General features: G+C 39.4%; 1 protein-coding gene across 1 annotated transcript in view; it reads right to left on the reverse strand.

Annotated features, from left to right (window-relative positions):
* The window catches only part of LOC116372105 (ras-associating and dilute domain-containing protein-like), a 77240-nt gene that overhangs the window by 59430 nt on the left and 3338 nt on the right, over nucleotides 1-14472 (reverse strand). Inside the window, 1 exon segment of the mRNA XM_031821194.1 lies at nucleotides 3098-3210. Coding sequence (XP_031677054.1) covers nucleotides 3098-3210 — 113 coding nt within the window.

Genomic DNA, 14472 nt, shown 5'->3' on the forward strand with positions numbered 1-14472 from the left:
GTTATAATAGTAGTAATAGTTATAATAGTAGTAATAGTTATAATAGTTATAATAGTAGTAATAGTTATAATAGTAGTAATAGTTATAATAGTAGTAATAGTTATAATAGTAGTAATAGTTATAATAGTTATAATAGTAGTAATAGTTATAATAGTAGGAATAGTTATAATAGTTATAATAGTTATAATAGTAGTAATAGTAGTAATAGTAGTAATAGTTATAATAGTTATAATAGTTATAATAGTAGTAATAGTAGTAATAGTAGTAATAGTTATAATAGTTATAATAGTTATAATAGTTATAATAGTAGTAGTAGTAGTAATAGTTATAATAGTTATAATAGTAGTAATAGTTATAATAGTTATAATAGTAGTAATAGTTATAATAGTAGTAATAGTAGTAATAGTTATAATAGTAGTAATAGTAGTAATAGTTATAATAGTTATAATAGTTATAATAGTTATAATAGTTATAATAGTAGTAGTAGTAGTAATAGTTATAATAGTAGTAATAGTTATAATAGTAGTAATAGTTATAATAGTTATAATAGTTATAATAGTAGTAATAGTAGTAATAGTTATAATAGTTATAATAGTTATAATAGTTGTAATAGTTATAATAGTAGTAATAGTAGTAATAGTTATAATAGTAGTAATAGTTATAATAGTAGTAATAGTAGTAATAGTAGTAATAGTAGTAATAGTAGTAGTAGTTATAATAGTTGTAATAGTTCTAATAGTTCTAATAGTTCTAATAGTTATAATAGTTATAATAGTTATAACAGTAGTAATAGTTATAATAGTTCTAATAGTAGTAATAGTTATAATAGTAGTAATAGTAGTAATAGTTATAATAGTAGTAATAGTAGTAATAGTTATAATAGTTATAATAGTTATAATAGTAGTAGTAGTAGTAATAGTTATAATAGTAGTAATAGTTATAATAGTAGTAATAGTTATAATAGTTATAATAGTTATAATAGTAGTAATAGTAGTAATAGTTATAATAGTTATAATAGTAGTAATAGTAGAAATAGTAGTAATAGTAGTAATAGTTATAATAGTTATAATAGTAGTAATAGTTATAATAGTTATAATAGTTATAATAGTAGTAATAGTAGTAATAGTTATAATAGTAGTAATAGTAGTAGTAGTTATAATAGTTGTAATAGTTGTAATAGTTGTAATAGTTCTAATAGTTCTAATAGTTCTAATAGTTATAACAGTAGTAATAGTTCTAATAGTTCTAATAGTAGTAATAGTTATAATAGTAGTAATAGTAGTAATAGTTATAATAGTTATAATAGTTATAATAGTAGTAGTAGTAGTAATAGTTATAATAGTAGTAATAGTTATAATAGTAGTAATAGTTATAATAGTTATAATAGTAGTAATAGTAGTAATAGTTATAATAGTTATAATAGTAGTAATAGTAGTAATAGTAGTAATAGTAGTAATAGTTATAATAGTTATAATAGTAGTAATAGTTATAATAGTTATATAGTAGTAATAGTAGTAATAGTAGTAATAGTTATAATAGTAGTAATAGTAGTAATAGTAGTAATAGTTATAATAGTTATAATAGTAGTAATAGTAGTAATAGTAGTAATAGTAGTAATAGTTATAATAGTAGTAATAGTTATAATAGTTATAATAGTAGTAATAGTATAATAGTTATAATAGTAGTAATAGTAGTAATAGTAGTAATAGTTATAATAGTAGTAATAGTTATAATAGTAGTAATAGTTATAGTAGTTATAATAGTAGTAATAGTTATAATAGTAGTAATAGTTATAATAGTTATAATAGTTCTAATAGTAGTAATAGTTATAATAGTAGTAATAGTAGTAATAGTAGTAATAGTTATAATAGTTATAATAGTAGTAATAGTAGTAATAGTAGTAATAGTTATAATAGTAGTAATAGTAGTAATAGTAGTAATAGTTATAATAGTAGTAATAGTTATAATAGTTATAATAGTAGTAATAGTTATAATAGTAGTAATAGTAGTAATAGTTATAATAGTAGTAATAGTAGTAATAGTTATAATAGTTATAATAGTTATAATAGTAGTAATAGTTATAATAGTAGCAATAGTAGTAATAGTAGTAATAGTTATAATAGTAGTAATAGTAGTAATAGTTATAATAGTTATAATAGTAGTAATAGTAGTAATAGTAGTAATAGTTATAATAGTAGTAATAGTTATAATAGTAGTAATAGTTATAATAGTTATAATAGTAGTAATAGTAGTAATAGTAGTAATAGTTATAATAGTAGTAATAGTAGTAATAGTAGTAATAGTTATAATAGTAGTAATAGTTATAATAGTTATAATAGTAGTAATAGTTGTAATAGTAGTAATAGTTATAATAGTTATAATAGTAGTAATAGTTATAATAGTAGTAATAGTTATAATAGTTATAATAGTAGTAATAGTTATAATAGTAGTAATAGTTGTAATAGTTATAATAGTTATAATAGTAGTAATAGTTATAATAGTAGTAATAGTTGTAATAGTTATAATAGTTATAATAGTAGTAATAGTTATAATAGTAGTAATAGTTATAATAGTAGTAATAGTTATAATAGTTATAATAGTTATAATAGTAGTAATAGTTATAATAGTAGGAATAGTTATACTAGTAGTAATAGATGTAATAGTTATAATAGTAGTAATAGTTATAATAGTAGTAATAGTAGTAATAGTAGTAATAGTTATAATAGTTATAATAGTTATAATAGTAGTAATAGTTATAATAGTAGTAATAGTTATAATAGTAGTAATAGTTATAATAGTAGTAATAGTTATAATAGTTATAATAGTTATAATAGTAGTAATAGTTATAATAGTTATAATAGTTATAATAGTAGTAATAGTTGTAACTGGTTGAGACTGGTCTCACTGAGGGAGCGGCAGAAGGTGGTCCCAGGTCGAGGTAGTGTCAGAGTTCCATTAGTAGTGGTAGTAATAGTAGTAATAGTAGTGTACCTGGTTGAGACTGGTCTCACTGAGGGAGCGGCAGAAGGTGGTCCCAGGTCGAGGTAGTGTCAGAGTTCCATTAGTAGTGGTAGTAATAGTAGTAATAGTAGTGTACCTGGTTGAGACTGGTCTCACTGAGGGAGCGGCAGAAGGTGGTCCCAGGTCGAGGTAGTGTCAGAGTCCCTTTAGTTCTGTTCCTCTGTAGCTTCCTAGCCTGGGCGTTGATATCTAGAGAGAAGAGGAGAGGGTTAGTGAATCAGGTGAATCAGGTGTAACAGACTGGAAGAATCAGATGAATAAGCTGAATCAGGTGAATCAGGTGAATCAGGTGTAACAAACAGACTAGAAGAATCAGATAAACCTGATGAATCATGCGATTCGAGCGAAGTGAGTGAGTACATGGACATGCATCAACATCCACACAGAGCGACCCATAGCAACCACATAACACAGAGCGACCCATAGCAACCACATAACACAGAGCGACCCATAGCAACCACATAACACAGAGCAACCCATAGCAACCACATAACACAGAGCGACCCATAGCAACCACATAACACGGAGACAAGACCCACAGCAACCACATAACACAGAGCGACCCATAGCAACCACATAACACAGAGCGACCCATATCAACCACATAACACGGAGACAAGACCCATAGCAACCACATAACACGGAGACAAGACCCACAGCAACCATATAACACAGAGACAGGACCCATAGCAACCATATAACACAGAGACAGGACCCATAGCAACCACATAACACAGAGACAAGACCCACAGCAACCACATAACACGGAGACAAGACCCACAGCTACCACATAACACAGAGACAAGACTCATAGCAACCACATAACACAGAGACAAGACTCATAGCAACCACATAACACGGAGACAAGACCCACAGCAACCATATAACACAGAGAAAGGACCCATAGCAACCATATAACACAGAGACAGGACCCATAGCAACCACATAACACAGAGACAAGACCCACAGCAACCACATAACACGGAGACAAGACCCACAGCTACCACATAACACAGAGACAATACTCATAGCAACCACATAACACAGAGACAAGACTCATAGCAACCACATAACACAGAGACAAGACCCATAGCAACCACATAACACGGAGACAAGACCCACAGCAACCACATAACACAGAGACAAGACTCATAGCAACCACAGAGGCCAGACCCACAGCAACCACATAACACAGAGACAAGACCCATAGCAACCACATAACACAGAGACAACACCCATAGCAACTACATAACACAGAGACAAGACCCACAGCAACCACATAACAGAGACAAGACCCACAGCAACCACATAACACAGAGACAAGACCCATAGCAACCACACAACACAGAGACAAGACCCACAGCAACCATATAACACAGAGACAGGACCCATAGCAACCACATAACACAGAGACAAGACTCATAGCAACCACATAACACAGAGACAAGACCCACAGCAACCATATAACACAGAGACAGGACCCATAGCAACCACATAACACAGAGACAAGACTCATAGCAACCACATAACACGGAGACAAGACCCACAGCAACCACATAACAGAGACAAGACACACAGCAACCACATAACATGGAGACAAGACCCACAGCAACCACATAACTTGGAGACAACACCCATAGCAACTACATAACACAGAGACAAGACCCACAGCAACCACATAACAGAGACAAGACCCACAGCAACCACATAACACAGAGACAAGACCCACAGCAACCACATAACAGAGACAAGACACACAGCAACCACATAACATGGAGACAAGACCCACAGCAACCACATAACACAGAGACAAGACCCATAGCAACCACATAACACGGAGACAAGACCCATAGCAACCACATAACAGAGACAAGACCCACAGCAACCACATAACACAGAGACAAGACCCACAGCAACCACATAACAGAGACAAGACACACAGCAACCACATAACATGGAGACAAGACCCACAGCAACCACATAACACAGAGACAAGACCCATAGCAACCACATAACACGGAGACAAGACCCATAGCAACCACATAACAGAGACAAGACCCACAGCAACCACATAACACAGAGACAAGTCACATAACACAGAGACAAGACCCATAGCAACCACATAACACGGAGACAAGACCCACAGCAACCACATAACACAGAGACAAGACCCACAGCAACCACATAACAGAGACAATACCCACAGCAACCACATAAGACAGAGACAAGACCCATAGCAACCACATAACACAGAGACAAGACCCATAGCAACCACATAACACAGAGACAAGACCCATAGCAACCACATAACACAGAGACAAGACCCACAGCAACCACATAACACAGAGACAAGACTCATAGCAACCACATAACACAGAGACAAGACTCATAGCAACCACATAACACAGAGACAAGACCCATAGCAACCACATAACACAGAGACAAGACCCATAGCAACCACATAACACAGAGACAAGACTCATAGCAACCACATAACACGGAGACAAAATCTATGTCAGATGGCCACAGTAGATGGATGTCCTATATACACTGAGCTGTAGAATCTGGTCCTGTATAATGTGGTCCTGAGCTGTAGAATGTAGTGATGTTGTGGATGGGTTGACAGGGTTTAGGTGACAGGGAGGCGGAGGCGGAGGGGGGGGGGCGCAGATGGGGGGGTTCTCGAGCCGTTCCAGATGGTCTCCGTGGGTGATGACAGACAGACAGGTGACAGACACCCTACCTGTGGCCACGCCCACCTTTAGAGCCAGTGGTGTTGGGCTGTACCACCCGGCCACGCCCACCTTTAGAGCCAGGGGTGTTGGGCTGTACCACCCGGCCGGAACGCAGAGGGGAGGAGATGATTCTACCTAGGCCAGACCGGACCATTAGGGCTGCGAGGAAGGGGGGTGTTTTGGGTCCTACGGAAGGACAGGGCAGAGAGGGGTGTCTCAGAAACACCCCCCAGACACTACACATACATGGTACAGTTTGGCATGCACATGCTAAGAACATGCTAAGGAGAACACGGGTTTGGTTCGTTAGAAAAACACACTAAGGGTCTGTGGTGCTGGCGTGTGGGTGTGTGTGAGTGAACACGATAAGCTTAGTGCATTCCCCCTTTAAGTAGTAAGGTTTGGCAACATAGTTTGGTGAGCACCTTATCGTTAACTCAGCGCTGTGAGACACACACACACAGAGTATGTACAGCAGTGTTGTAGTACCTGAATCCAGGACTGATTTGACTCAGACTCAAATCACGATTTCCGTGACTCGACTCGGACTCGACGATTGCTGATTTTGTTGTCAGAAAGTCTCTCTTCCTTGCATTAGATAGCTACAATATAAGCAGTCTAGCTGTACTTACTTAGCTTTCTAGCCTTACTTAGCTTTCTGACCTTACTTAGCTTTCTGGCCTTACTTAGCTTTCTTAGCTTTCTGGCCTTACTTAGCTTTCTGACCTTACTTAGCTTTCTGGCCTTACTTAGCTTTCTGGCCTTACTTAGCTTTCTTAGCTTTCTGGCCTTACTTAGCTTTCTGACCTTACTTAGCTTTCTGGCCTTACTTAGCTTTCTGGCCTTACTTAGCTTTCTGAGCTTACTTAGCTTTCTGGCCTTACTTAGATTTCTGTCCTTACTTAGCTTTCTGGCCTTACTTAGCTTTCTGGCCTTACATAGCTTTCTGGCCTTACTTAGCTTTCTGGCCTTACTTAGCTTTCCGGCCATAATTAGCTTTCCGGCCATACTTAGCTTTCCAGACTTACTTAGCTATCCAGACTTACTTAGCTTTCTGGTCTTACTTAGCTTTCTAGATTTCTAGCCCTACTTAGCTTTCTCTCGGACTTGGACTCAAATGTTAGAGATTTGGGACTCGACTTGGACTGGAAGTTTAGTGACTTGACTACATCACTGGTATACACACACCCTGCTAGCCAGCACCCAGAGCCGAGTCAGTATACAGTATTTCCATGAACACTGTAACATAGAGAGAGGAGGGATAGGATGGGCGTGGAGGAGTGTGTTAGTGCTATGATGACTGAACTGTTACTGCTGTGTGTTCGGGAGGGTTGCAAGTGGAATCTATCTGTGTATTCAATCCATGTAAAAGTCACTGATCAAACGTACGCTGCCACATTGCTCACGTCAATCCTCTAACACTGATGTATCCTAGACATACTAGACAGACGGGTCACTAGTCTCTCCAGACAGACGGGTCACTAGTCTCTCCCGACAGACGGATCACTAGTCTCTCCAGTCTCTCCAGACAGATGGGTACTAGTCTCTCCAGACAGACGGGTTACTAGTCTCTCCAGTCTCTCCAGACAGATGGGTCACTAGTCTCTCCAGACAGATGGGTCACTAGTCTCTCCAGACAGATGGGTCACTAGTCTCTCCAGACAGACGGGTCACTAGTCTCTCCCGACAGACGGGTTACTCGTCTCTCCAGTCTCTCCAGACAGATGGGTCACTAGTCTCTCCAGAGAGATGGGTCACTAGTCTCTCCAGACAGAAGGGTCACTAGTCTCTCCCGACAGATGGGTCACTAGTCTCTCCAGACAGATGGGTCACTAGTCTCTCCAGACAGAAGGGTCACTAGTCTCTCCAGACAGATGGGTCACTAGTCTCTCCAGACAGACGGGTCACTAGTCTCTCCAGACAGATGGATCACTAGTCTCTCCAGTCTCTTCAGACAGATGGGTCACTAGTCTCTCCAGTCTCTCCAGACAGATGGGTCACTAGTCTCTCCAGTCTCTCCAGACAGACAGGTCACTAGTCTCTCCAGTCTCTCCAGACAAATGGGTCACTAGTCTCTCCAGACAGACGGGTCACTAGTCTCTCTAGACAGACGGGTCACTAGTCTCTCCAGTCTCTCCAGACAGATGGGTCACCAGTCTCTCCAGACAGACGGGTCACTAGTCTCTCCAGTCTCTCCAGACAGATGGGTCACTAGTCTCTCCAGACAGACGGGTCACTAGTCTCTCTAGACAGATGGGTCACTAGTCTCTCCAGTCTCTCCAGACAGATTGGTCACTAGTCTCTCCAGAGAGACGGGTCACTAGTCTCTCCAGACAGACTGGTCACTAGTCTCTCCAGACAGATGGGTCACTAGTCTCCCCAGACAGACGGGTCACTAGTCTCTCCAGACAGACTGGTCACTAGTCTCTCCAGACAGACGGGTCACTAGTCTCTCCAGACAGATGGGTCACTAGTCTCCCCAGACAGATGGGTCACCAGTCTCTCTAGACAGATGGGTCACTAGTCTCTCCAGACAGACGGGTCACTAGTCTCTCTAGACAGACAAGTCACTAGTCTCTCCAGACAGACTGGTCACTAGTCTCTCCAGTCTCTCCAGACAGACTGGTCACTAGTCTCTCCAGTCTCTCCAGACAGACAGGTCACTAGTCTCTCCAGACAGACGGGTCACTAGTCTCTCCAGACAGACTGGTCACTAGTCTCTCCAGACAGACGGGTCACTAGTCTCTCCAGACAGACGGCTCACTTGTCTCTCAAGACAGACGGGTCACTAGTCTCTCTAGACAGACGGGTTGCTTTCGGCAGTGTGCAAAATGCTCCAGTTTAACAATTCTGTACAAGTTGCGCATCAGTTGGGACAGAAAGGAAGAGTTGGAAATGCGAAGCAAGTCCCCAGTAATGTCACTGCCGTATCAGCTTGTTGCCATAGTTAAACATGAGCACAATTCCCACCAGCATTTTCGGCCCCGCCTACACAAATGATTTGTTGTGAGACTTGTCTGTTTGAAGAGAACCTTCCCCGGAGCAATTTTCCTTACATTTGGAAATGTCAGAGACATCTTCCCCCAGACCTTATTTGTTGCCTAGGAACGATGCTCCAAGGTCTGAGATTTTCAACACTATAGACTGTCAGAGACATCCTCCTCGGACCTTGTTGTTGCCTAGATACGATTTGTTTAAAAAATATATATATATATATTTCACCTTTATTTAACCAGGTAGGCCAGTTGAGAACAAGTTCTCATTTACAACTGCGGCCTGGCCAAGATAAAGCAAAGCAGTGCAACACAAACAACAACGCAGAGTTACACATGGAGTAAACAAATGTACAGTCAAAAACAGAATAGGAAAAAAAGTCTATATACAGTGTGTGCAAATGAGGTAAGATAAGGGAGGTAAGGCAATACAATAGGCCATAGTGGCGAGGTAATTACAATATAGAAATTAAACACTGGAGTGAAAGATATGAAGAAGATGAATGTGCAAGTAGAGATACTGGGGTGCAAAGGAGCAAAATAAATAAATAAATACAGTATGGGGATGAGGTAGTTGGATGGGCTATTTACAGATGGGCTATGTACAGGTGCAATGATCTGTGAGCTGCTCTGACAGCTGGTGCTTGAAGTTAGTGAGGGAGATATAAGTCTCCAGCTTCAGCGATTTTTGCAGTTCGTTCCAGTCATTGGCAGCAGAGAACTGGAAGGAAAGGCGGCCAAAGGAAGAATTGGCTTTGGGGGTGACCAGTGAAATACACCTGCTGGAGCGCTTGCTATGAGTGGGTGCTCTTATGGTGACCAGTGAACTGAGATAAGGCGGGGTTTTGCCTAGCAGAGACTTATAGATGACCTGGAGCCAGTGGGTTTGGCAACAAGTATGAAGTGAGGGCCAGCGAATGAGAGGATACAGGTCGCAGTGGTGGGTTGAAGAGCATGCATTTAGTTTTACTTGCATTTAAGAGCAAGCAATTGTTAACTTGGCTTTCGAAGACCTTAGAAAGGCAGGGAAGGATAGATATAGGTCTGTAGCAGTTTGAGTCTAGAGTGTCCCCCCCCTTTGAAGAGGGGGATGACCGTGGCAGCTTTCCAATCTTTCGGAATCTCAGACGATACCAAAGAGAGGTTGAACAGGCTAGTAATAGGGGTTAGAAAGAGATGGTCCAGATTGTCTAGCCCAGCTGATTTGTAGGAGTCAGATTTTGCAGCTCTTTCAGAACATCAGCTGAATGTATATGGGTGAAGTAGAAGTGAGGGAGGGAGGTGTGGGCGAGTTGCTGTGGGGGGTGCAGGGCAGTTGACCGGGGTAGGGGTCGGGGTAGCCAGGTGGAAAGCATGGCCAGCAACAGAAAAATGGAAGTGAAGTTCTCAATTATCATGGATTTATCGGTGGTGACAGTGTTTCCGAGCCTCAGTGCAGTGGGCACCTGGGAGGTGGTGCTCTAATTCTCCATGGACTTTACAGTGTCCCAGAACCTTTTTCAGTTTGTGCTACAGGATGCAAATTTCTGTTTGAAAAAGCCTTAGTTTTCCTAACTGCTTGTGTATATTGGTTCCTAACTTCCCTGAAAAGTTGAAAATCACTGGGGCTATTCGATGCTAATGCAGAACGCCACAGGATGTTTTTGTGCTGGTCAAGGGCAGTCAGGTCTGGAGTGAACCAAGGGCTATATCTGTTCCTGGTTGTACATTTTCAGACTACTAATGTAGAGTGGTAGTGTTGGTATCACTACTACTAATGTAGAGTGGTAGTGTTGGTATCACTACTACTAATGTAGAGTGGTAGTGTCGGTATCACTACTACTAAATGTAGAGTGGTAGTGTTGGTATCAATACTACTAATGTAGAGTGGTAGTGTTGGTATCACTACTACTAATGTAGAGTGGTAGTGTTGGTATCACTACTACTAATGTAGAGTGGTAATGTAGAGTGGTAGTGTTGGTATCACTACTACTAATGTAGAGTGGTAGTGTTGGTATCACTACTACTAATGTAGAGTGGTATTGTAGAGTGATAGTGTTGGTATCACTACTACTAATGTAGAGTGGTAGTGTTGGTATCACTACTACTAATGTAGAGTGGTAGTGTTGGTATCACTACTACTAATGTAGAGTGGTAGTGTTGGTATCACTACTACTAATGTAGAGTGGTAGTGTTGGTATCACTACTACTAATGTAGAGTGGTAGTGTTGGTATCACTACTACTAATGTAGAGTGGTAGTGTTGGTATCACTACTACTAATGTAGAGTGGTAGTGTCGGTATCACTACTACTAATGTAGAGTGGTAGTGTTGGTATCACTACTACTAATGTAGAGTGGTAGTGTCGGTATCACTACTACTAATGTAGAGTGGTAGTGTTGGTATCACTACTACTAATGTAGAGTGGTAGTGTTGGTATCACTACTACTAATGTAGAGTGGTAGTGTCGGTATCACTACTACTAATGTAGAGTGGTAGTGTCGGTATCACTACTACTAATGTAGAGTGGTAATGTAGAGTGGTAGTGTCGGTATCACTACTACTAATGTAGAGTGGTAGTGTCAGTATCACTACTATTAATGTAGAGTGGTAGTGTCAGTATCACTACTACTAATGTAGAGTGGTAGTGTCGGTATCACTACTACTAATGTAGAGTGGTAGTGTTGGTATCACTACTACTAATGTAGAGTGGTAGTGTTGGTATCACTACTACTAATGTAGAGTGGTAGTGTCGGTATCACTACTACTAATGTAGAGTGGTAGTGTCGGTATCACTACTACTAATGTAGAGTGGTAGTGTTGGTATCACTACTACTAATGTAGAGTGGTAGTGTTGGTATCACTACTACTAATGTAGAGTGGTAGTGTCGGTATCACTACTACTAATGTAGAGTGGTAGTGTTGGTATCACTACTACTAATGTAGAGTGGTAGTGTCGGTATCACTACTACTAATGTAGAGTGGTAGTGTCGGTATCACTACTACTAATGTAGAGTGGTAGTGTTGGTATCACTACTACTAATGTAGAGTGGTAATGTAGAGTGGTAGTGTTGGTATCACTACTACTAATGTAGAGTGGTAGTGTTGGTATCACTACTACTAATGTAGAGTGGTAGTGTCGGTATCACTACTACTAATGTAGAGTGGTAGTGTTGGTATCACTACTACTAATGTAGAGTGGTAGTGTCGGTATCACTACTACTAAATGTAGAGTGGTAGTGTTGGTGTCAATACTACTAATGTAGAGTGGTAGTGTTGGTATCACTACTACTAATGTAGAGTGGTAGTGTTGGTATCACTACTACTAATGTAGAGTGGTAATGTAGAGTGGTAGTGTTGGTATCACTACTACTAATGTAGAGTGGTAGTGTTGGTATCACTACTACTAATGTAGAGTGGTATTGTAGAGTGATAGTGTTGGTATCACTACTACTAATGTAGAGTGGTAGTGTTGGTATCACTACTACTAATGTAGAGTGGTAGTGTTGGTATCACTACTACTAATGTAGAGTGGTAGTGTTGGTATCACTACTACTAATGTAGAGTGGTAGTGTTGGTATCACTACTACTAATGTAGAGTGGTAGTGTTGGTATCACTACTACTAATGTAGAGTGGTAGTGTTGGTATCACTACTACTAATGTAGAGTGGTAGTGTTGGTATCACTACTACTAATGTAGAGTGGTAGTGTCGGTATCACTACTACTAATGTAGAGTGGTAGTGTTGGTATCACTACTACTAATGTAGAGTGGTAGTGTCGGTATCACTACTACTAATGTAGAGTGGTAGTGTTGGTATCACTACTACTAATGTAGAGAGGTAGTGTTGGTATCACTACTACTAATGTAGAGTGGTAGTGTCGGTATCACTACTACTAATGTAGAGTGGTAGTGTCGGTATCACTACTACTAATGTAGAGTGGTAATGTAGAGTGGTAGTGTTGGTATCACTACTACTAATGTAGAGTGGTAGTGTCAGTATCACTACTATTAATGTAGAGTGGTAGTGTCAGTATCACTACTACTAATGTAGAGTGGTAGTGTCGGTATCACTACTACTAATGTAGAGTGGTAGTGTTGGTATCACTACTACTAATGTAGAGTGGTAGTGTTGGTATCACTACTACTAATGTAGAGTGGTAGTGTCGGTATCACTACTACTAATGTAGAGTGGTAGTGTCGGTATCACTACTACTAATGTAGAGTGGTAGTGTTGGTATCACTACTACCAATGTAGAGTGGTAGTGTTGGTATCACTACTACTAATGTAGAGTGGTAGTGTCGGTATCACTACTACTAATGTAGAGTGGTAGTGTTGGTATCACTACTACTAATGTAGAGTGGTAGTGTCGGTATCACTACTACTAATGTAGAGTGGTAGTGTCGGTATCACTACTACTAATGTAGAGTGGTAGTGTTGGTATCACTACTACTAATGTAGAGTGGTAATGTAGAGTGGTAGTGTTGGTATCACTACTACTAATGTAGAGTGGTAGTGTTGGTATCACTACTACTAATGTAGAGTGGTAGTGTCGGTATCACTACTACTAATGTAGAGTGGTAGTGTTGGTATCACTACTACTAATGTAGTGTGGTAGTGTCGGTTTCACTACTACTAATGTAGAGTGGTAGTGTTGGTATCACTACTACTAATGTAGAGTGGTAGTGTCAGTATCACTACTACTAATGTAGAGTGGTAGTGTCGGTATCACTACTACTAATGTAGAGTGGTAGTGTTGGTACCACTACTACTAATGTAGAGTGGTAGTGTCGGTATCACTACTACTAATGTAGAGTGGTAGTGTTGGTATCACTACTACTAATGTAGAGTGGTAGTGTCGGTATCACTACTACTAATGTAGAGTGGTAGTGTTGGTATCACTACTACTAATGTAGAGTGGTAGTGTCGGTATCACTACTACTAATGTAGAGTGGTAGTGTTGGTATCACTACTACTAATGTAGAGTGGTAGTGTCAGTATCACTACTACTAATGTAGAGTGGTAGTGTCGGTATCACTACTACTAATGTAGAGTGGTAGTGTTGGTACCACTACTACTAATGTAGAGTGGTAGTGTTGGTATCACTACTACTAATGTAGAGTGGTAGTGTCGGTATCACTACTACTAATGTAGAGTGGTAGTGTCGGTATCACTACTACTAATGTAGAGTGGTAGTGTCGGTATCACTACTACTAATGTAGAGTGGTAGTGTTGGTATCACTACTACTAATGTAGAGTGGTAGTGTCAGTATCACTACTACTAATGTAGAGTGGTAGTGTCGGTATCACTACTACTAATGTAGAGTGGTAGTGTTGGTACCACTACTACTAATGTAGAGTGGTAGTGTCGGTATCACTACTACTAATGTAGAGTGGTAGTGTCGGTATCACTACTACTAATGTAGAGTGGTAGTGTCGGTTTCACTACTACTAATGTAGAGTGGTAGTGTTGGTATCACTACTACTAATGTAGAGTGGTAGTGTCAGTATCACTACTACTAATGTAGAGTGGTAGTGTCGGTATCACTACTACTAATGTAGAGTGGTAGTGTTGGTACCACTACTACTAATGTAGAGTGGTAGTGTCGGTATCACTACTACTAATGTAGAGTGGTAGTGTTGGTATCACTACTACTAATGTAGAGTGGTAGTGTCGGTATCACTACTACTAATGTAGAGTGGTAGTGTTGGTATCACTACTACTAATGTAGAGTGGTAGTGTCG

Source organism: Oncorhynchus kisutch, unplaced genomic scaffold (genome assembly GCF_002021735.2).
Source record: "Oncorhynchus kisutch isolate 150728-3 unplaced genomic scaffold, Okis_V2 scaffold3917, whole genome shotgun sequence".
NCBI lineage: Eukaryota > Metazoa > Chordata > Actinopteri > Salmoniformes > Salmonidae > Oncorhynchus > Oncorhynchus kisutch.